Source organism: Panthera tigris, chromosome A2 (genome assembly GCF_018350195.1).
Source record: "Panthera tigris isolate Pti1 chromosome A2, P.tigris_Pti1_mat1.1, whole genome shotgun sequence".
NCBI classification, from domain to species: domain Eukaryota; kingdom Metazoa; phylum Chordata; class Mammalia; order Carnivora; family Felidae; genus Panthera; species Panthera tigris.
The window spans coordinates 60,690,853-60,714,362 of record NC_056661.1 but is presented as its reverse complement, the minus strand read 5'-3'; the positions used below and the strand labels follow the sequence as shown (position 1 = coordinate 60,714,362).

At 51.1% G+C, this 23,510-nt stretch overlaps 1 protein-coding gene across 4 annotated transcripts; it reads left to right on the top strand.

Annotated features, from left to right (window-relative positions):
- The first annotated feature begins 6,014 nt into the window (after positions 1 to 6,014).
- On the top strand, positions 6,015 to 17,331 carry POLM (DNA polymerase mu). Of its 4 annotated transcripts, none has more exons than XM_042962752.1 (11): positions 6,015 to 6,379; positions 7,716 to 7,902; positions 8,511 to 8,609; positions 8,759 to 8,929; positions 9,979 to 10,050; positions 11,703 to 11,823; positions 14,999 to 15,131; positions 15,265 to 15,382; positions 15,501 to 15,728; positions 15,800 to 15,883; positions 15,976 to 17,331. In XM_042962752.1, exons 1-11 carry the CDS (start codon positions 6,204 to 6,206, stop codon positions 16,060 to 16,062), a joined length of 1,476 nt encoding a protein of 491 aa, XP_042818686.1. In that variant the 5' UTR covers positions 6,015 to 6,203; the 3' UTR covers positions 16,063 to 17,331. The 4 variants fall into 4 exon arrangements, with proteins under 4 accessions (XP_042818686.1, XP_042818670.1, XP_042818675.1 ...); XM_042962736.1 differs by having other exon boundaries at positions 6,122 to 6,379; positions 15,280 to 15,382; XM_042962741.1 differs by lacking the exon at positions 8,511 to 8,609 and having other exon boundaries at positions 6,122 to 6,379.
- The last annotated feature ends 6,179 nt before the right edge of the window (positions 17,332 to 23,510 follow it).

The following is a 23,510-nucleotide window of genomic DNA, read 5'->3' as shown; positions in this document are numbered from 1 at the left end:
ACAGGATCTGCGCCAACTGCAGTCGGTGTCAGAACCGAACTGGACCTCAGGACAGCAGCTGGTGTCAGAGAACTGCTCAGTGTGGGTTCAGAAGTTGTGCGACAGTAAAGGAGACACAGGAGTGTTTTTCCAACACAACATCTCAACACTGCCATTCACTAGCTGTGCAAATGCAGGCAAGTTACTTGGCCTCTCTGTGTCTCTATTTCCTCCATAGCAAGATGGGAACATGAAGGTCATCCACTCACAGGAATGTCCTGGGCGTCGACGAGCTGACATGTGTAAAGAGCTTAGGATGTGGGCGCCTCCGTGTCTCAGTCGTTTGGACGTCTGATTCTTCATCTCAGCTCAGGTCATGATCTCATGATTTGTGAGATCGAGCCCCATGTTGGGCTCTGTGCAGACAGTGTGGATTGGGATTCTCTCTCTCTCTCTCTCCCCCTGTCTCTCTGCCCTTCCCCTGCTCATGTGCTCTCTCTCAAAATAAACTTAAAAAAAAAAAAAAGAGCTTAAGACAGTGCCTGGAAGAGACTGTATGTGCATATGCTTAAAAAACATTTTATTATTAAAATTTCAAACATATGCACCAGTGGAGAGTCGATGAGCTGAACTTCCTTCCATCACTGGCATCTAAGTCATCAGTTCATGGCGCCGTCTTGTTTCACAGTGTCCCACGCTTTCCTCTACCCCAGCATCATTTGAAGCAAATCCCAGACATCACGTGATTTCAGCAGGAAACATTTTATTGTGCATTTCTAAATGAAAGGGCTCCCTCTGCCTCTCTCTGTTCAATATCACCGGGGTCACTGTTGACCACAATTCTGTTAGCACTCAGAGCTAGGATCAGTCAGTGCGCACTTCCCCAGCTGCTTCCCGCATTCTGCTGTCTATGCTGGTTTATTTGAACTGGGATCCCGATAAGGCCCACATGCTGTGATTGATTGAACACGTCAGCTCTCACTGAGTCTGCACATCACCTGATGCAGAAGGGCGCTTCATCGCTGATGTGTACAAACCAGGAAACAGGCTGGTAAAGCCGCCCAAATACCTGGCAACAAAGCCAAGCACGAGCTTGAAGTGGGTGGAAGACAGAGGACATCTGGGGGAGGTGAGGGTAGGCCTAGCCCCACTCCCCACGGGAGCTGCTGGGTCAGGCCCGCAGCAAACCGTGACACCCCCGATTCTCGCCTCAGGTGAACTTGCTCAGCACCTGGCCTTCTCTCCGTGCCCTGGGGACAGGCTCCCCCCTCCACTGTGGAGGCCCCTCCCCGCCGCCGCACCCCCTAGCCGCTAGACAATCCAGCCAGACTGGCCAGCCCAGGGCTCTCCTTGAAGCCAGTACTCTGGAAACCCCCATCTTCATATCTTTGTTTTACTGCAATGATAACAGTAGTAAATGGGAAAATATCTAAATAAAGGACATTGGTTCTGTTAACCTCAGTGATACACACTGACAGTTATTGGGGCGCCTGGGTGGCTCAGTCGGTTGGGAATCCGACTTCGGCTCAGGTCATGATCTCGAGGTGGGTGGGTTTGAGCCCCATGTCAGGCTCTGTGCTGACAGCTCAGAGCCTGGAGCCTGCTCCGGATTCTGTGTCTGCCTTTCTCCCTGCCCCTCTCCAGCTCACGGTCTGTTATCTCTGTCTCTCAAAAATAAATAAATGTTAAAAACAACAACAACAACAACAAAAACCCCACTGATAGTTATTTCTTTTGCCAGGAACAGAGGGGTTTACTCAGGAGTAAAGGAGGATTACAACCCGGGACAAACAGGTTGTGGCTAAACCGGGGCAAGTGGGGGGAACAGGGGAGAAAAGGAGAAAGTTGGGAGGGGCTGTTCCAAGGAACAGTGTGTGGAGACTTCCAGTGGCCAGTGTGGTGGCTTCTTGCTGACGGAGCTGCTGGCAGGAGGTGGGGGCAGTGTCCACTGCAGGGGTAGTGGGAGCACGACCACGTGCAAGGTCACATCCAGGTAAGGTCAAGGTCAGCTCTTCCTGGCAGTCTGCAGTCGACCTCAGGCCACGAGCTCCCCCTGCCTGAACCTCCCCCCACCCCGCACCCCAGCGAGGTTTCCCGTTACTGACTTTCAGTCACATCCATTCAAGAATGTAGTAACGTCATATTCTGTCCTAATATAAATGGAATAGTCTGTAGTGGGAAGAGATGATTTGTTAACTTATGATGGAGTTTGGGTCAGCAAACACCCCTCTTCTCATAAGCCTTGGGACCCCCTAGTTCCCCACTATTGGCAACCAAGTGGAGCCAGGACTGGTTGGCCAGCTGAACCCAAAGAACTTCACTGAAGGACATGCCTCTTCTCTGTCATTCTTAGGCCACGTTCCCGTGGTGAGGGGAGTCAGGGGCTGTCCTCCTCCCTCTGGCCGTGTCTTTCTGCTCCAGATCCTGACCTTCCAGTCTCCCCACCTCTTTCTTATACCAAGCGTGTCTAGGTCCCCCCCACCCCCAAATTCACATGTTGGAACCCTGGTTTTAGGAGGTGGGCCTTGAGAGGTAATTAGGTCATGAGGGTACAGCCTCCTGGATGGGATCAGGGCCCTTGTGAAAGAGCTGCCGTGTGTGACCCCTTCCACCCTGTGAGACCACAGCAAGAAGTCCGCAACCCTCCGCAGCCTCCCGAACCGTGAGAAGTAAGTATCTGTTGTTTATAAGCCTCCAGTGCGTGGATTCACTATAGTTGTCCAAACGGGCTAAGATGCCATCCAATCAGCAACCCACCTCCTCCTGAAAAGGCAGTATGGTTCCTCAAAAATAAAGTGTCTTTATTATACAAACTTCCAGGCCCTTGGGAAGCCACAGCACCTAACACTAGCACATCTATTCCTATCAGAAACCAAATCCCGTAGCTCTGATAGATCTCTGCAGCTCAGCAAGGTTGATCACGGAGCCCCAGCAGCAGAGTCCAGAGCTGACCTAGGTCAGAGCTGTGGACTCAGGCAGCAGGGTAAATGGTGGCCATCCCCCCTCCACCCCCCCCTCCCCATTCACATCCACCTGGAACCTCAGAATGTGACCTTATTTGGAATAAGGGTCTTTGCAGATGTAATTAAGATAAGACATTTCGAGACAAGGTCATCCTGAGTTAGGGTGGGCTTTAAGTTCAATGACTGGGGCCTTTTTAAGAAAAGAGGAGAGGACTGTTGGGGTGGTGGGGAGCGGAGGGGGGGAGGGCAGGCAGCCACTGGAGGGACCAGCCACGGGCCCAGACCTGCCCGGACCCTCTCTGTGAGGCAGGAAGCACCCTCCCCTAGAGCCTGCAGGGGAAGCACGGCCGTGGACCTCAGAACTCTGGCCTCCGGAGCTGGGAGAGAAGAAATTTCTGGTGTTTGAAGCCACTCAGTTTGTTGTGGTTTATTACAGCAGTGCCAGGATGGAAAAACACAGGGTGCTATGAACTGAATTGTCTCCCTCGCCTCCCTCAAATTTCTATGTGGCAATCCAAACCGTCAACGTAGTATCTCCAATATTTGGAGATAACAGGGCTTTTAGGAGGTAATAATGTCAAATGGGGTCATGAGGGTAGGGTCCTGTTTTGATGGGATTAGTGGCAAAGGGCGAGGCAGAGAACTCTCTCTTACCGTCTCTCCATAGCACACGAAGAGGCCACATGAGCCAAGAGAGGATGCCTCAGGACGGAGTCTACCTGCCTGCACTTTGACTTAGACTTCGGGTCTCCAGACTGTGAGGAGTAAGTTGCTGTTATTCAAGCCTCCAGTGTGGTGTTCCATTGTGTCAGCCTGAGCTGACTGCCACACGAGGTACCCCAAGCCCACGGTGGTGTGGAGGGAGCGAAGGAAGGCCCCTGGCTAGCACTAGCGGCTGGAGTGTCAGCAGCCTGACCACATGCTCTCTGGAATGCTGCTGGCAGGCAGCCCCCAAAACACAGGAACCCGAAGGAGGGGTGGCCCCCTGAGCCAGGGCAGAGTCCTGGCCCCAGAGGCCAAGGACAGGTGCAAATAGCACCAAGGTGAACTTTTGAAAAGGTCCACAGGGAGGTTTGGAAGATCCTCCCAGGGACCTCTCTGAGCTGGAGGTGGAAACCGGAAATAGCTAGATGAGATTCATCTTAGAAAAATGCAAGCTCACATATCTGGGCAAAACTAATCCACATCACAGCATGAGACAGCCGCAGTATAGAGCGGGTGGGAGCATCGGTCCCCAGGGCAGCTGCAAGGGCCCAGGCAAGAGGTCATCTGTCCAGCCTGACTTTTTGAGGGGTGGTCTCAGCATGGGGAAAGTCCCTGAGGCTAGGGACTTAGGGGTCTGGCAACCCCAAGGCACGTTTATTGGAAGTAGAGGGCTGAAGCTTCCATTTCCCAGCCGGCCAGATGGCGACCTGATGGTCCACAGTGTTGCGGAGAGGAGCACCCCACCCAGCAGTGTTGTGGCCTCGCCCACTGGTGCCCAACCTCCACTCAGTGGGCACAGAGGGTTCCCCTCCCTGATCCTCCCTGGGTGTGGGAAGGCCATGTTCCTCCGTTTTGCAAGTTGCCCCGTGTTTTAAGCATTCAGGTGTGATGGGTCATTAGAAGTTAGAGACACAGGACACAAGAGGAAAGGAAATCGTTCTAGGGGAGATATGGCTGCTCCCTGAGGAGAGGCAGGGCCCGCATGTGGGGAACGAGGCTCTGACCCCTTACACAGGTCCTGGGAGCTACTCCTTCCCTGCTGGCCAGAGAAACGGGCACAGGGAAATGAGAGAGGGGCCAAAGCCCAGGCCTCCTGGCTGAGGAGTGAGCATCCTGTGGCCCAGGAGGGCAGGTTGAGGCAGAAGAGGCCTCTCTCAGCCCTGTGCCTAATGCCCTTGACAGGAGGCCCCAGGGAGAGGAGATCAAGGAGAGGGGCAGGAACAGGTTACACCTGGTCTGTCCCACCTGTTAGTCTGAGCATAGGCTAAACCTGCTTCAACAAAAAGATTCCAACATGTGGCACCTGAAAATAAGAGAGGAGCAGCTCCCTACTGTCAGGATGTCAGCTGTCCCAGCCTGATCTAGACAATCAAAAGAATCCCTATGTTGGAAAAGGCATTGCTGGGTGTGATTTTTGTTTTCATTTTGTTGGATATGGTTGCCAAATAGGCTTCCAAGAAGTCCTTTCTACAAAGTGCCAGTCCCCTCACATCTGACAAGTGCCCAGGTCAGGCAATCCGGTGGGAGTTTACTGAGTAGTGTTTCTTCTGTGGCATTCCTCCCAGTGTTCCTGCCGATTTTTCCATTAGATCACTGTCTTTTTCTTATTTATCTGTGGATAGTTTCACAATTACAGGAATTAGACAATTTCAAAATACATCGCAAATATTTTCCCCGGGGTTTGCCTTTTGATTATAATTTTTAACACATTTAAAATGCGAATGTGGTCAAGCTTATCACTCTTTTTCTTCCGTGTCTCCAGGTTTATCGTGACACACTATGAAAACATTCGTGGACTTTTCAAGACGTTTTTCTGGTTTCTTTTTTAGGTTTGGATGTTTGATCCATCTGGATTGCATTTCGGTGTTAAGGACGGAGGGAGCCAACTTCTATTTTTCCGAATGGCCGGTCAGTGGTACCAACGCCGCTGGACTGGAAAACCTTCCCGGGTTTGAAGCCCTCCACCCTCACCTTCCACCCGGCTCCGCGTCGCCAGGTGCAGGAGGACCCCCGCCTGGCCCTGCCCACTGCGGTCGCCGGCTCCGCCCACCCCCGTCGACCCCCGCGGGTCCCGCCCCTAGCTCCGCTTCCACATTCCATGGCTCCGCCCCAAGCCAGTTTCTGCCCTTTATAGCCCCGCCCCCACATCACTGGACCCGCCCCACGCCCCGCCTCCGAGCTCTCCAGCCCCGCCCCACCCAGCCCTGGCCTTCCCTCTCCCCGGCCCCGCCCCTAGCCCCGCCCCCTCCGCGCTTCTCGGCCCCGCCTCAACGCCGGCGCTCTTCCGGGTCGTCCCCGGGCGGCTCTAGGCGCTCCTCGAGTCATTTAAGTAAAAGGCGTGTCCTCTGGTGCTAATGGCATGGAGGAGGGGCGTCGCGCGGAGCTCGTTGGGAGCCTGGGGGCCTACACAGCGCTTCTAGGGGCCTAAGTTGCCTGCGGCTGGACCGGCTCGCACGAGACCGCCAGGTGCCGCTTCCCCTTCCAGCCAGCCTCCGCCGCCTTCCTTACGACTTCCGCGTGCCTTCTTTCCGGCGCCCGCCCGCGGCCAGAGCCAGGATGCTTCCGAAGCGGCGGCGAGCGTGGGTCGGGTCCCCTGGCGGTCCTGTCCCCTCCACGGCGCGCTTCCCCGGCATTGCCATCTACCTGGCCGAGCCGCGCATGGGTCGCAGCCGCCGGGCCTTCCTCACGCGCCTGGCCCTCTCCAAGGGCTTCCGGGTCCTGGATGCCTACAGGTGCGCGGTCGTGGACGAGCTTGTGGCCCAGAGCAGCACCTGCCCGAGGGCTCCTGCCCGGGGCGCCTTCGGGGACGCTGACCCGGGTATTCCTCGGGGGCCCAGCTTCTGGAGGCTCCTGCTTTGGGATGCCTGGGGGATGGCACCTGCCCGGGGCGCCTTAGTGGGGGGCGTCGCAGGAGGAGCGCGGGGAGGGTGTGGCGCTTACAGCGGACAGTGTCGCCTGTGTGGGTATTGCCATACTGTCGCGCCCAGAGGACACTGCTGCGTGGTGTGAGGGCCTAAGCACAAATTGCTAGTGCTCAGAACTTTGCACGTGACCACTTTCACAAAAGGTGTTTCTTTACAGCTGAGGATATTGAGATCTAAAACGACTCACCTGGCAGCTGACCCCCCAGGGCAGAGGGGCACCTGAGGTTTTTGGATTCCAAGTTAACCCTGGAACTTCATGCTCACGTGGCTTTTCTCTCAATATCCTCTTCTATGAAAGGGTGCTGTAGTTAGGGCCAGGAGTGTTCTGTAGGACAAGAAGAGAACGTCTACCAGAGAGAGGCCTTGTAAAGAGCCATAGGGGTGCGTGGGGTTAAGGGTATCAGTGGCTAACAGCCTTCTGCTCTACGTGAGTTCATCTTGCCCCCTTAGCCAAAGTGACGTCACTCCTCGGGGCTGAGAAAGTGACTTGAGGGAGGTCCAAGAGCAGCGATAATGACAGGCTGAGATTAAAGAACTGCGGTTCCCATAGGTTTGAAGTGGAAAGATCCAGTCCTCCTGCAGCTTTTTTTTTTTTTTAAGTGAATTAACCATTTTCAGTGGTTAGACCCACTCTGGAGGCGTGTTTAATGTACTGGATGCTAAGACCTTTTGCTTATTAGCTTGTCTAATCTTTGTAACAACCCTACCCAGTGGATATGTTGTTATCTTCTTTAAAGAGGAGGAAATCAGGGCAGGGAAAAGGGATGTGCTCAGGGGCATGCAGCATGTATGTGGCAGAGCTGGGGTTCAAACCCCAGCAGTCTGGGTCCCAAGCACTTAGATGGAGACCCACTGGTCCTGCCCACTAGAGAAGAACTTTCTCAGGGGTCAGAGGAGAGGCAGACAGACGAGTGGACACGACCCTGGACTGGGCTTACAGTCACAGGTGGAGCAGACAGGCACGGCTCTGTGGGGTCCTGGAGCGCCAGAGGGGTTCACGTGCCAGAAGAGGTTCTCTGAGGACGTGACATTTGAGGAATGAGTGGGTGCGCACCAGGCAGAGGGGAGAGGGGCAAAGGCCAGGAGGTGTAGAGCGAAGCAGGAAGGACCTCTGGGCATCACCCCCTCCCCTCTCTCTGCCCAGCTCTGAGGTGACACATGTGGTGATGGAACAGACCTCAGCGGAGGAGGCCAGCACCTGGAAGGAGCACAGGGCGGTGGCAGGCTCTCCGCAGGGCCGCACCAGCCCAGTGCTGCTGGACATAAGCTGGTTCACGGAAAGCATGGCAGCTGGGGAGCCCGTGCCTGTGGAGCCCCGGCACTGCCTGGAGGTGAGCTGGGGGGAGGGCCACAGGGGCAGGCCTCGCCCGGCGGGTCAGGTGAAGTGTCATCACCGGCTGCCGTTAGACGAAATGGGCAGGAGGGCTCAGCGCAGGCCACCGGGGACCCTGGGAGGCCAGGCCATCCTGGCTTCTGCTGTCACCTGGCATAAGCTCTTGGGATACACCTGTTTTTAGCATATTCAGGCCTTTCTTGCTCAAGTAGTGAGATGGTACCTCCTCGTGAGACAGCGGGATGCCGTCCTCAGGTGCTGTGTGTCTGTGGCTTCTGTCTGCCTTGGTGCTTCCTGGTGAGCAGAGCTGGGGTGAGGGGATGGACTCAGAGCCAGGCTCTCCATGTTCGAGCCCCACGTCCCTGTCTATGAGGTGGAGTGACCAGCACTCTGAGCCACGTGACAGAGAGGGCTGGGGAAGTGGAGCACAGGCTGCATGTGCAACGACAGGAAATGTCCTCCGTCCTCCGCGGGAGCTGCTACTCTGGCCTGAGGAGCCCTCCTCGGCCTGCTCTGCAGGGCAGGGCTGCTCTACGCCTTCTGTCCTGGGAGCCGGCCCCGCAAGCCCCGCAGCCTCCAAGTGGCCTCTGTATTGCCCATCTTCAGGTGGCCGTGCCCGGGAAAGGGCTGCCAGGCTCAGTATGGATGCCACAGTATGCCTGCCAGCGCCCCACACCCCTCACACACCACAACAGCAGCCTCACGGTGAGCCCCGGGCTCCCAGCCTCCCTGGGATGGGCCCAGGCCTGTTCCTGTGAGCACTGCCACTCTACCCTGCCCCAGCCTGGGGACGGATGGTGGAAGGGAGGGTGGGGTGGGGTACCCTTCCCCTCACCCAGGCCCCCTCCTCGCAGGAGCCTCTGGAGATGCTGGCGGAGGCGGCTGGCTTTGAGGGCAGTGAAGGCCGCTTCCTCTCCTTCTACAGAGCAGCCTCGGTGCTCAAGGCCCTTCCGAGCCGGGTCACAGCCGTGAGCCAGCTGCAGGGGCTGCCCCACTTTGGAGAACATTCCTGCAGGGTCATCCAGGTAGGTGTTCACCACCCTTAGCAGGGTGGTTGAGGAGAGGAGGGAGTGCAGACAGTTGGTGGTTAAGTCCAGCCATGGAGATTTCCAGGCTGAGGCAGGTCACCCTCTGCTCAGATTCCTCATCTGTAAATTGGGGCCACACGATGTGGCTGAGAGGGACCGGACAGGACTGGTAGCTGGCACTGTTGGCATTGGCCCAGCTGTCCAGGACGGTAGAAGAGAACCCATGACTATAAGTACCACTTCTTAAAACACAAAGTATTTGGGGCACCTGGGGGGCTCAGTTGGTTAAGTGTCCGACTTTGGCTCAGGTCATGATCTCATGGTTCGTGGGCTCAACGAACTCTGTGCTGACAGCCCAGAGCCTGGAGCCTGCTTCAAATTCTGTGTCTCCCTCTCTCTCTGCCCCTCCCCTGCTAACGTGTTTTCTCCCTCTCTCTCTCAAAAATAAACATTAAAAAAAATTTAAAACAACAACAACAAAGTAAGGACCCAAAATGTTAAAATGTCTTTTTGTACACTTATCACTGAGAGAATATATTGTGACAAAAAGACTTTTGAATTCAGTTAAACTTTTAAAGGAAGTCTCATTGAATGCACCGCCTGTGTTTTGAAAAGCAGTGTTTGGGGCGCCTGGGTGGCTAAGTTGGTTGAGCGTCTGACTCTTGGTTTCAGCTCAGGTCATGACCTCATGGTTTGTGGGTTTGAGCCCTGTGGACAGTGCAGAGCCTGTTTGGGACCCTCTCTCTCTGACCCTCTCCTGCTCACACTGTCTCTCAAAATAAGTAAATAAACTTTAAAAAAAAAGAGAGAGAAAAGTGATGGTTTCCCTGTCCTGGGACTTGTAACTCATTTGAGAGCTGGCCTGTCCCTGGGCCGAGGGGCTTTGAGGCCAGGAGATTTGGTGGCTTCCTGGGCACAGTCTCTCCTCCAAGTCCCCCTGCATCCTGACTGGATGAAACTGCCCTGTGGAGTGTTGGGGTTCCGCCTGCTGCCTGGGCCCCAGCTCTTGTCTCCAGTCAGGCTGACTGTTCTGCTTTGTTCCCCAGGAAGTGCTGGCACGGGGAGTATGTGAGGAGGTGGAGAGAATCCGATGCTCAGAGAGGTACCAGACCATGAAGGTACGTGTGGGGCAGACCCTGGTGGGCACATGGAGCCCGTGGCCCTCCCTCAGGTGACAGCACAGCTCCAGCCACGGACGGGAGGCCAGCAGGGGCACCCAGGGGTCAGAGAAGGTCTCACTGAGGAAGTGGCAGCTAAGTTGACACCTGATACGCACGAGGCAGCCAAACAGAGTGGGGCCTGGAGAAGCTTGTTTTTAGCACAGGGAATTTTCTAGATCACTCAGTACCATCTGCTCTGATTGGACCATCCGTGGGGTGTTCTCAAGCATGTTGTATGCTCTGGCATCTTAAACAGAGCAAACTGGACAAAATGTAACCACCTCCTGGGTGTCGCAGGGCCACTCACCCTTGCACGGTCTCCTCGTGTCCACAGTGCATCTTCCGCTGTTCCCATCTGACCTGCTGACACCTGTCGCATCAGCAACCTGTTGGGGGAGTGGGTCACGATGCTCCGGGAGGTGGCCCAGAATGTTGTGAGGGGCAGTGGGGGCTTCAGAGAGGGACCAGAGCCACATGTGACACACGGAAGGCCCCAGGTAGGCAGAGGACGGGAGTGTATGGGCCACATGGGAGTTAGTGGATGAGCACTGATGGAAGGCAGGGCCCTCACCTCTCCCTGGGCACCCAGAGGTCACCCAGGCCAGCAGAGAGGTGGGTTAACGATTAGAAGTTTGTAGTCATAAAGCAATAGGTTAGGTTGTTCTGAGCATTTTTTTCTGGCAGGACCCAGCTGGTGCTCTTGGTTCAGGGGATCAAGGGAAGAGTGGGCAGCATAGCCCAAGAAGGGCAGGGCTGCAGCCGTCCTGCAGGAAGCAGGGCCTAAGGATCCACTTGCTGCCGGGTACTTCCCCTATTCTGCACGCTGGCTGCTCTGCTGGTTGAGACCTGGCCTCAGAAGGTTCCCTTTCCATGGGTTACAGCCTCCACCACTGCCCAGGCCGGACCTTCTGTTTCAGTTCCAGAAATCCCCAGGGAGGGGATTGGCTGGCACAGGGCAGGTGCCCACCTCTGACTGACAAGCTGTGGTTGGGGAGGAAAGAGGTGATGGGCTGGGGCTGGGGTCCGGGCCGCCCTGTGTGGGAGCCCCATGTGGCAGGCAGTCCCCGGCAGGAGGTGGGCTCCCATGTCTGTCTTCCAGCCCCAGGCTTGCATTTCCTCCAGCTCCTGCTACAACGACCCTCTGGTTGTTAACTGCCTGTTGTTTTGGTGTTTGCTGAGGAGCAGAACGAGGGGAGGCTCCGATAGCTCTTAGGTGGGAGCGGCCACTGGATGGGAGCTGTGAGCTGTCTGTGTGGGATGCTGGAATCACAGGCTGGAGCTGCGGGTACTAGGGAGACCGAGGCCCTCTGGGGGAGGTACACACGGGGTCTCTTTGTGCTGTGCACCGTGAGGCTGGGCTGCATAGCTGGGCTCGGGGATTGGATCCTGTCTGTACTGTCACTATGTGGCCTCGGGCAGCTTGCTCACACTTGAGAACTGTGAGTAGGGACGGCACCTGCCAGGCCACGGGGTGGGGCTCAGTGAGGCCCCTAGTGAGACGCTGTGGCGGTGCTGGCCTGGGACAGCACCCCCTTCACAGACTGCTGCTGCTGTCTGCATCTTCTGAAAGGGCTCTGCTCCTGACCATGCTGCGCTCATGCCCCAAACAGCTTTTCACCGGGATCTTCGGGGTTGGGGTAAAGACTGCTGACCGGTGGTACCGAGAAGGGCTGCGGACCCTCGACAGCCTCCAAGAGCAGCCCCAGAGGCTGACCCAGCAGCAGAAAGCAGGTGAGCCCTGTGAGAAAGGACAGGACCCTGGGCTCCCACACCATGGCACCCTCAGCATGGACACAGGGCATGTGCGGATGACTGCCTGGATGGCAGGGAATGGGGTCAGTGCAAAGGGCCATGGTGGCAGGCAGGCCTCTCTGGTGGCCTCCCTGGGTCTCCACCCAGTGGAGTCTGGATCCACTGCAGCCCTTTTGCAGTGAACAGTGATGGTCACAGTAGCTGCTGTGACACTGAGGCCTCCTAGTGGAACTCAGATCTGGACCAGGCCCCTTACTACTTCTTACTGCTTCTCCTTTTTTTTTTTTTTTTTTTTTTTTAATTTAAATCCAAGTTAGTTAATATATAGTGTAATAATGATTTCAGGAATAGAATGTAGTGATTAATCACTTACTTATAACACCCAGTGCTCTTCCCTATAGGCACCCTCTCCTTAATGACCATCCCCTTCTAGCCCATCTACCACCTCCCCTCCAGCAACTCTCAGTTTGTTCTCTGTATTTAAAAGTCTCTTACTATTTGTCTCCTTCTCTGTTTTTATCTTACTTTCCCTTCCCTTCTCCTATGTTCATCTGTTGTGTTTCTCAAATTCAACCTATGAGTGAAATTGTGATATTTGTCTTTTTCTGACTTATTTCACTTAGCAAAATACACTCTAGTTCCATCCATGTTGTTGTAAATGGTAAGATCTCATTCTTTTTGATAGCTGAGTAATACTCCATCGTATATATAAATCACATCTTCTTTATCCGTTCATCCATTGTTGGACATTCAGGCTCTTTCCATACTTTGGCTATTAAAAGTGCTGCTATAGGGGCGCCTGGGTGGCGCAGTCGGTTAAGCGTCCGACTTCAGCCAGGTCACGATCTCGCGGTCTGTGAGTTCGAGCCCTGCGTCAGGCTCTGGGCTGATGGCTCGGAGCCTGGAGCCTGTTTCCGATTCTGTGTCTCCCTCTCTCTCTGCCCCTCCCCCGTTCATGCTCTGTCTCTCTCTGTCCCAAAAATAAAAACAAAACAAAAAAACAAAACAAAAAAACAAAAAACAAATAAAAGTGCTGCTATAAACATTGGGGTGCGTGTGTCCCTTCAAAACAGCATTTTTGTATCCTTTGAATAAATTCCCAGTAGTGCACTTGCTGGGTTGTAGAGTAGTTCTATTTTTAATTATTTGAGGAACCTCCAAACTGTTTTCCAGAGTGGCTGCACCAGTTTGCATTCCCACCAACAGTGCAAAAGAAATCCTCTTTCTCTGCATCTTCACCAACATCTGTTGTTGCCTGAGTTGTTAATGTTAGCCATTCTGACAGGTGTGAGGTGGTATCTCATTGTGGTTTTGATTTGTATTTCCTTGATGATGAGTGATGTTGAGCATCTTTTCATGTGTCTGTTGGCCATCTGGATGTCTTCTTTGGAAAAGTGTCTATTCATGTCTTTTGGCCATTTCTTCACTGGATTATTTGTTTTTTGGGTGTTGAATTTGATAAGTTCTTTATAGATTTTTGGATCCTAATCCTTTATCTGATATGTCATTTGCAAATATCTTCTCATATTCAACTGATTGCCTTTTAGTTTTGCTGACTGTTTCCTTCGCTGTGCAGAAGGCTTTTATCTTGATGAGGTCCCAATAGTTCATTTTTGCTTTTGTTTCCCTTGCCTCCGGAGACGTGTTGAATAAGAAGTTGCTGCAGCCGAGGTTAAAGAGGTTGCTGCCTGTTTTCTCCTGTAGGAATTTAATGGTTTCCTTTCTCACATTTATTCACCCATTTTGAGTTTATTTTTGTGTATGATGTAACAAAGTGGTACAGCTTCATTCTTCTGCATGTTGCTGTCCCGTCTTCCCAACACCTTTTGCTGAAGAGACTGTTTTTCCATTGGGTATTCTTTCCTGCTTCATTGAAGATGAGTTGACCATAGAGAATGTCCATTTCTGGGTTCTCTATTCTGTTCCATTGATCTGAGTGTCTGTTTTTGTGGCAGTACCATACTGTCTTAATGACTACAGCTTTGTAATACAGCTCCGAGTCCGAGATTGTGATGCCTCCAGCTTTGGTTTTCTTTTTCAAAATTACTTTGGCTATTCAGGGTCTTTCTGGTTACATACAAATTTTAGGAATGTTTGTTCTAGCTGTGTGAAGAATGCTGGTGTTATTTTGATGGGGATTGCAGACCCCTTACTTCTGATTCCAGGAAAGGGAGGCTGTGTCTGTGCCCTGTGCACACCTTGCTAGCATGGGGCCCTGGCCCACTAGGTGATGGCATGGGGACTTGTGTGGCAGGAGAGGCTCAGTATAGGGCTTGCATGGGAGGTGGCACCATGTGGTGGAATGAACATGAACTTGAGAGTTTGTCAGGCTTGGGTTTGAGTCCTGTCTCTGCAGCTTACTAGGTAGGTGACCATGGCCCTGAGACTTAACTTCTCTGAGCCTTGGTGACATTCTCCACAAATCATGGGGCTCTGTGAGCTCCTCTTTGTGAGGCCAGTGGGGAGTAGGTGTTAATCAGTGTCTCTGTCCTCTCCATGTGGCCTGGGGTGGGGGCCCCATTCGAATTGTTCCGCAGCCCAGCACCCACCACTTCTTTGAACATCTTCCCTCGGGCTGGGGGTCGTGGGAGGGTTGCCTGGTCGGTCCACAGGAGGTGAGACCCATGGAGTCACGTGTCCAGTGGAACATTAAGTGATATCATCATTGACTGCACTCAGTCCCCTCTCCCCATGGTGCCGGAGAGATGGAACCGCCAGCAGCACTTAGCCCGGCCACATGCTGTTACTCCCCACTTAGATTTCTCATTGTGTAGAAAGGCCAGTGACACTCCCATGGGGGGGGGTGCGGGGAGATAGGACTACAGTGAGGGGTTCCTGAGTGGCAGAGCCACCTTCTTCACGTGTTTATCGCTTTCTGGGCCATTTTATGGATGGGAAAACCAAGGCATTCAAAGAGGTAGACTGCGTCGTGAGTGCACTTACATCAGCCTCCTGATGGGATGGAGAAAGTTCTGCAAGACGCTCCCATTGGGGAGAACTGGGCAGGGGGCTCAGGGGCTTCTGTCATTTCTTCCAACTACATGTGAATCTGCAGTTTCCTCTGAATAAAAGTTTACTATTTAAAAGGGAGGAGGGGACAGTGGAGAGCAAGACAGTGGGGTTGAGAAGGTCAGGAGAGCCGCACTGCCCACAGGACTCCGGCACTACCAGGACCTGAGTGTGCCGCTCCAGCGACCCCAAGTGGAGGCCCTGCAGCGGGTGGTGGAGGCAGCCGTGGGGCACATCCTTCCCGGGGCCACCATCACGCTGGCCGGCGGCTTTCGGAGGTAAGGGGGTCTGACCTGCCCCTCCCACCCCAGTGAAGGCGCCTGAGGAGGGGGCCACAGAGGTGGGCCTTCCCGCACTAGTGGGACCGGGGACAACAGGAGGCCCACATATCCTGTGTTGGCCCGAACTCAGAGCAGGCCCCCTCAGGGGCAAGTTGCAGGGCCACGACGTGGATTTCCTCCTCACCCACCCCCAGGAGGGCCGGGAGGCAGGGCTGCTGTCCAGAGTGATGCACAGCCTGCAGAGTCAGGTGAGGAGCTGCCTGCTGCCTACCCTGGGGGCTCTGCCGGGACCCGGGCCCCCTCCCCCCCCCCCCCCCCCCCCCGCCCCGGCACCGCGAACCCCCGCCACACCTGCTCCTCCCCCAGGGCCTTGTCCTGTACCACCAGCACCACCACGGCCACTGTGCAGATGCCGCCTGCCCGCCCCGGCAGAACCACGCCATGGACGGCTTTGAGAGGACCTTCTGTATCTTCTGCCTGCCTTCACCCCCAGGGGCTGCTGTGGGGGGCGCCCGGAGGGCCGTGCGGGTGGACCTGGTGGTGGTCCCTGCCAGCCAGTTCCCCTACGCCCTGCTGGGCTGGACCGGCTCGAAGGTAGGGGGCTTGCTACTGGGGCTGGGCGGGGCCTCCCGTCAGGGGCCCCCATACAGCCTCGCTTTCTGCAGCATTTCCAGCGGGAGCTGCGCCGCTTCAGCCGGAAGGAGAGAGGGCTGTGGCTGAACAGCCATGGGCTGTTTGACCCCCAGCAGGTGTGTTGCTGGGAGGGAACGGCCTGGCCCCGCCCCTGGCCCCGCCCCCCTCCCCACCCCCACTGGCACTAAGGCTCCGGCTCCTGTTGCAGAAGAAACATTTCCATGCGGCTTCGGAGGAAGACATCTTCAGACACCTGGGCCTGGAGTACCTTACCCCAGAGCAGAGAAATGCCTGACCCAGCCGCTGGCCCAGTCTGCTCTCTGGAGAGGCAGGCCCTGTGGATGACCTCGGCCGCTGGAGGTCTCCAGGGCAAAGATGCACTGTGGCCCCAAGTCCTCACCCCACACCCAGGCCCGGATATAATGAAATGAGCACACGTAACAAACCAAGCTCTGTTTTTTTTGTGCTGCTGGCTGCCCAGGGGGCGTGGTGCTGATTCTGTGCAGAGGCCCATTCTACTGGGTGTTGGTCGGGGGCAGGGCTGTGTGACCCTGGGTCAGTGAGGACCTGAAGGCACCTTCTCTGTGGGCTGGTTGTGGAACTTGAGGTGGCGGATGGCAAGTGCTTTGTGTGGTGGGGGTGGGGGGGTTGTCCACCTGCTGTGTGGCCAGCCACTGGGGAGGACAGGGCCCAGAGGTAGGAGCTGGGGGCAGGGGGAGAATTTCCAGGGCCCGTCCACCACCTTCCAGCCAGGCTTCCTGTCTCTGCCTCTGCTCTTCTAAGGTCTGTTCTCAGAAGGCCTTTGTCAGCAGGTCCTGTCGCACCCCTCGTTGCTCCAGGCGCACACTCGTGCTCAGCGATTCCAGAGCCTCACAGTGGCCCCCAGAGCCCTGGCCACCCCTGACCACTGGCCTCGTCTACTCTCCCACTGCTTTGAGCCAGGTGCCTTCCTGCCCCGGTGCCCATGTGAACTGCCCCAGACACCCGCGAGGCCAGGGCAGGTCTCAGCCTTTCCTGGAGGGGCCTTGGCCATGCAGTGTTCTCTGCTCCTCAAATCCCCAGGCCTGTGCCTTTGCCACAGGACCTTCCACTAGAAGTCCTCTCCTGACTCAGGTCTCTGTCAGTTGAGGACTTTCCTGACCACTCGCTGCGTTAAAAAATATTTTTTTAAATAACATGCAGACAAATTGATTCTTTTTGGTGTCCCTGTGTACACCCATTCCCCTCCACCTTGCGAGCCCTGGAAATAAAACAGCCAGTTATTGTGCCAGCAAAACAGGTTTGTTTACTTGGGAATGACTGAGGGACAGTAACCTAGGACAAGTAACCTGATAAAACCAAAAGATGGGAACAGGAGGAGGAACAGGAGGAACAGCCTTCCCTTTGGGAAGGGCTGTCATGTATGAAAGTCTGATGGAAATTCGGAGTTCGGGGTGGTGGTTTCTCACGGGCTGGGCTGGTGCCAGGACAAGGACCCTCCTCCTGTGGGCAGTAGGACAGGCTTCCCTGCCTTCCCTTCCTCTGTGCTGTCAGCACAGAGCCTGACCCAGGGCTCAAACTCACAACCCAGGGATCATGACCTCAGCCAAAATCAAGAGTCGGACAGGGGCGCCTGGGTGGCTCAGTTGGTTAAGCATCCAACTCAGTTTCGGCTCAGGTCATGATCTCATGGTTTGTGAGTTTGAGCCCTGCATCGGGCTCTGTGCTGAAGGTGCCAAGCCTGCTTAGGATTCTCTCCTTCCCTCTCTGTGCTCCTCTCCCACTCTGTCTGTCTCAAAAATTCTCCCTCTCTCTGCTCCTCTCCCACTCTGTCTCTCTCTCAAAAAAAAAAAAGGTCGGACACAACTGAACCACCTAGGCACCCCTAATTTTCATTTTAAGTAAGCTCCGTGCCCAGTGTGGGGCTTGAACTCACAACCCTGAGATCAAGAGTTGCACACTTGGGGCGCCTGGGTGGCTCAGTCGGTTAAGTGTCCAACTTTGGTTCAGGTCATGATCTTGTGGTTTGTGGTTTTGAGCCCCGCGTTGGGCTCTGTGCTAACAGTTCAGAGCCTGGAGCCTGCTTTGGGTTCTGTGTCTCCTCTCCCATGCTCATGCTCTGTCTCTTAAATAATAAATAAAACGTTAAAAAAAAAAAAAAAAAAAAGAGTTGCATGCTCTACTGTCTGAGCCAGCAGGGAACCCTTATCTTTTGTCTTTTCGATAATAGCCATTCTAACAAGTGTGAGATGATACCTCCTTGTTTTGATTTGCATTTCCCTGATGATTGGTGAGTTAGAGCATCTTTCCATGTGTCTGTTGGCCATTTGTGTGTCTTCTCTGGGAAAATGTCTATTTGGTTCTTCTGTCCATTTTTTATTAAAATTTTTTTTTAACGTTTATTCATTTTTTGAGAGAGACAGAGTGTGAGTGGGGGAGGGGCAGAGAGAGAGAGGGAGACACAGAATCCAAAGCAGGCTCCAGGCTCTGAGCTGTCAGCACAGAGCCCAACGCGGGGCTCAAACTCCTGGACCGTGAAATCATGACCTGAGCCGAAGTCGGACACTTCGGCGCCCAGGTGCCTCTGTCCATTTTTTAATCAAATTGTTTGGCTTTTGCCATTGAATATATGAGTTCTTTATATAACTTCTATATTAACCCCTTGTCAGATACAGGATTTGCAAATATTTCCTCCCATTCCATAGGTTGGTTGCCTTTCCATTTTGTTGGTTGCTTCCTTTGCTGTGCAGAAGAATTTCAGTGTGATGTCCCACTTACTTATTTTTGCTTTTGTTACATTTTGATTTGACATCCAAAAAATCATTGCTAAGATATCCTTCCCTGAAGTCAGAACCGAGGTTTGCTGCCAGATACACGTGATGGTAGCACCTTACAACTTCTAGGCCCTTGACTATGATATCCTTGGCATTTCCCAGGCCCACGCTGATCAGGCCCCAAGTTCAGGTCTAAAATAGTGATATAGAACGCTCCTGAACTCACTTTCTTCTCTGGATACACCAAATCTGCAACACAGAAGCAATTTCCTCTAAAAAGAAATCCAGAAACTAGCTGAACAATTCCTACCTACTGGACAAACTGAGAATATCCACATCAAGATGGGTCACCAGTGTCTCCCTGGAAGGAGCTCATGCACATACCTGGTGCATCCAGAGGACATACCCCTTGATCACCTGGTTCTGGTGGCCGGTGGGGTTTGCATTTGCAGGGCCCCACAGACCTGTTCAAAGAAACCATTCTTAACCAGCTATCCTTCCAGGGTTCAGCACAGAGTATGCAGACCGAAATCCTATCTCCCAGGCCTTCCACAAAAGAGGCCTGTTTGTCTACGAAAGCTGCAGCCTGGGGGTCAGGCTTCTAATTTAGCACACATCTACGGCTGAGCCTCCCCTCTGGGACACTGACAGGCCTTGGCACACTTTCAACCACTGGAACGATTATGAACAAAGAAGGTGCTCGGGCAATCACGAAAGTTTGAGAGAATCGAGAGCTTGGGCTGGGCTGAAGGATAAGGTCCATCCCCTTCATGAGACCCCCCCCCCCCATCAAACCTTGGAGAGGTGGCTGTTTTGTCTAATACACAGAAATCAACACAGAGTCAAGGAAAAGGAACAGAGGAATATGTTCCGAACCAAAGAACAAGATAAAACTCCAGAAATAGACCTTCATGATATGGAGATTAGTGACTTAGCTGATAAAAAGTTCAAAATAATGGTCATAAAGATGCCCACTGAGCTCAGGAGAATAATGCATGGACAAATGAGAATTTCAACAAAGACATGAAAATTATAAGAAAATACCCAACAAACCACAGAGCTGAAGAATACAGTAATGGAACTGAGATTCAACAGAGGGGTTCGGCAACAGACTATATAAAGCTGACTCAGATGAATCACTGGATTCTACTCCTGAAACCAATATTGCATTGTATGTTAACTATCTAGAATTTAAATTAAAAAAAAAAAAAGCTGACTTGGGCGTGCCTGGGTGGTTCAATCAGTTGAGCATCTGACTCTTGATTTCAGCTCAGGGTTGTGTGATTGAACCCCATGTCGGGTTCTGCACTGAGTGTGGAGACTGCTTAGGATTCTCTCTCTCCCTCTGTCCCCTCCTCAGCTTGTGCACTCTCTCACTCAAGAAAAAAACAAAAAGCTTACTTGAAGACAGTACAATGGGATTCATCCAATTAGAGGAGCTAAAAGAAAGAAGTGAAAAAGAAGATAGCTTAAGGGGCTTATGGGACACTACTCAAATAGGCCAAAATGTACATTATGGGGTCCCAGAAGGAGGAGAGAGAAAGAAGGCTTATTGGAGAAATCATGGCTGAAAACTTCACTAACCTGGGAAAGAACTAACTATCCCGATCCAGGAAGCCCAGAGAGTTCCCAATAAGATGAATTCAAGGAAACCCACACCAAGACACATTTTAATTAAGCTGTCACAATTTAAAGACAATGAGAGAATATTAAAAGCAGTAAGAGAAAAACAACTGGTTACATAGAAGGGAACCCCCACCTCCCATAAGACCATCAGATTTCTCAGCAGAAACTTTTCAGGCCATAAGGGAATGTCATGGTATTTTCAAAGTGCTGAAAGAAACAAAACAACCCAAAAAAAGCCCTTCTGGTCAAGAATACCATACCTAGCAAAATCATCCTTCAGAATTGAAGGAGAGATCAAGAATTTTCCAGAAAAGCTTGAAGGAGTTCATCACCATTAGATCAACCTTACAAGAAATATTAAAGGGACTTCAAGCTGAAACAGAAGATGTTAATTAGTAACAGGAAAGCATATGGAAGTATAATTATCACTGGTAAAGGTTAATACCTAGTTAAGTTCAGAATACTCTGATATTGTAATGGTGATGAGTAAATCACTTACCAATCTATAATTCACTTAAAGGTTAAAAGACAAAGGTATTTATAGTAATTTGTCAATGGATATAACATGTAAGGAGATGTAAATTGTGATATCAAAACCAAAATGGGGGGGGGGGTAAAAATACAGAACTTTAGTATGTGTTCAAAGCTAAGGTATTATCAACCTAAAATAGACTGTTAAAACTATGTAACCCTCATGGTAACCACAAAGTCAAACTCTCTAGTAGATACACAAAAGATTAATCTAAGCATATCACTGCAGCAAATTATCAAATCACAGAGTGAAAGAGGAAGAAAGGAATGAAGGAATTACAAACCAACCAGAAACAATGAACAAAATAGCCATAGTAAGACTGTATCTATAAGTAATTATTTAACAAAAATTTTTAACATTTATTTTTGAGAGAGACAGAGTGTGAACGGAGGAGGGGCAGAGAGAGAGGGAGACAGAATCTGAAGCAGGCTCCAGGCTCCCAGGTGTAAGCACAGAGCCCAATGCAGGGTTTGAACTCACAGACTGTGAGATCATGACCTGTGCCGAAGCTGGACGCCCAACTGACTGAGCCACCCAGGCACCCCAATATAAGTAATTAAATGTAAATGGACTAAATTCTCCAATGAAAAGATATAGAGCAGCTGAATGGATTATAAAAAAGACCAACTATAAGCTGCCTTTAAGTTTTAAGGAAGCAGACTGAAAGTGAAGAGATGGAAAAAGATATTTCATGCAAACGAAAACAGGGGTATATTAGACAAAATAGACTTTAGACCAAAGACAGTAAGAAGAGACAAAGAAGGTCATAATATAATGATAAAGGGGTCAATCCAACAAGAGGATAAAATAAAAATTTAAAATTATTGTTGTACCCAACATAGGAGCACCTAAATATATAAAGCAAACAGTAACAGACCTGATGAGAGAAATAGACAGGAATACAGTAACAGCAAACTTCAAGACTCCGTTTTCAGTAATGGACAGAAAATAAGAAGACTTAACTATGCATTAGACCAGATAGACCTGACAGACATCTACACAATAGTTCATCCAGCAGCAGAATACACATGGGACATTCTCCAGGATACAGAATATCCACAAAACAGGCCTTAATAAATTCAAGAAGATTGAAGTCCTATCAAACATCTTTTCTGATCATAATGATACGAAACTAGAAATCAATTACAAGAAGAAACTTGGAAAGTTCACAACATGTAGAGATTAAACAACACACTTCTAAACAATCAGTGGTCAAAAAAGAAAAAGACAAAATATATCTTGAAACAAATAAAATGGAAATACAACATACCAAAACTTATCAGATGCAGTAAAAGCAGTTTAAAAAAAATTTTTTTTAAACATTTATTTATTTTTGAGACAGGGAGAGACAGAACATGAACAGAGGAGGGTCAGAGAGAGAGGGAGACACAGAATCTGAAACAGGCTCCAGGCTCTGAGCTGTCAGCACAGAGCCCGACACGGGGCTTGAACTCAGGGACTATGGGATCATGACCTGAGCCGAAGTTGGATGCTCAACCAACTGAGCCACCCAGGCACCCCTGTAAAAGCAGTTTTAAGAGGGAAGCTTATAGCAGTAAACGCCTACATTAAGAAAAAGCTCAAATAAACGATCTATCTTTACACCTCAAGGAACTAGAAAAAAAGCCCCAAATTAGTAGAAGGACAGGAATAAAAAGATCAGAGTAGAAATAGAGTCTAAAGAGATAATAGAAAAGATCAACAAAACTAAGAGATTTTTTAAAAAAAAGATAAAATAGACAAATTAGCTACTTTTACTAATAAAAAAAAGAGGACTCAAAATTATAAATGAAAGAAATGACGTTACAACTAATACCATGCAAATACAAAGGATCACAAAGGATGACTAACACCAGCAAACTGGGTCAGCTAGAAGAAATGAGTAAATTCTTAGAAACATACAACCTACCAAGACTGAGTCATGAAGAAACAGAAAATCTGGACAAACCAATTACTAATAAACAGATTGGTAATCAAAAACCTCCTAACAAGGATTTCAGGACCAGACCGTCCTGGTGCTTCTACCAAACAGTTAAAGAAAAATTAACACCAATTCTTCTCCAACTATCCCAAAAACTACAACAGGAAGGAACAATTTCAAACTTATTTTATAAGGTCAGCTTTACCCTGATGCTAAAGCCAGACAAAGACACTCTAAGGAAAGAAAAATTACACTTAACTATCCTTGATGACATGGATGTGAAAATCCTCAACAAAATATTAGCAAACTGAATTTAACAATGCATTAAAAGGGTCATACACCAGAGTCAAGTGGGAGTTAACCCAGGGATGCAAGGATAACTCAGCACCCACAAATTAGCCAGTGTGATCCACCACATGAATACAATGAAGGACAAAAATTATGATCATCTCAATAAATGAAGGAAAAGGATTTGACAAAACTTAACATTGATTTAGGATTTAAAAAACCCTCAACAAAATGCATATAGAGGGAACATATCTCAGTACAGTGAAGGCCATATATGATAAGCTCACAGCTAATTACTCCTAACAGAGAAAAGCTTTTCCTGTTAAGATCAGGAATAAGACAAGAATACCCACTCTCACCACTTTTGTTCAATGTAGTACTAGAGGTCATAGCCACAGCAATCAGGCAAGAAAAAGAAATGAAAGGCATCCAATTGGTAAAAGAAGAAGTAAAACTTCCTCTATTTGGAGATGATATGATCTTATATATGGAAAACATTAAAGGGATGACAAAAAACCCCTCCAAACTGTTAGAACTAATAAATGGATTCAGTAAAGTTGCAGGAGGCAAAATCAATACACAGAGATCAGTTGTATTTCTATGCACTAACAATCAACTATCAG

Excerpts from the sequence above, each read along its gene's own strand:
- POLM (XM_042962752.1), top strand. The coding sequence starts at position 6,204 with ATGCTTCCGAAGCGGCGGCGAGCGTGGGTCGGGTCCCCTGGCGGTCCT. Across the intron at positions 7,903-8,510 it reads AGCCCCGGCACTGCCTGGAG|GTGGCCGTGCCCGGGAAAGG; the intron begins GTGAGCTGGGGG and ends GCCCATCTTCAG. Across the intron at positions 8,610-8,758 it reads ACCACAACAGCAGCCTCACG|GAGCCTCTGGAGATGCTGGC; the intron begins GTGAGCCCCGGG and ends CCCTCCTCGCAG.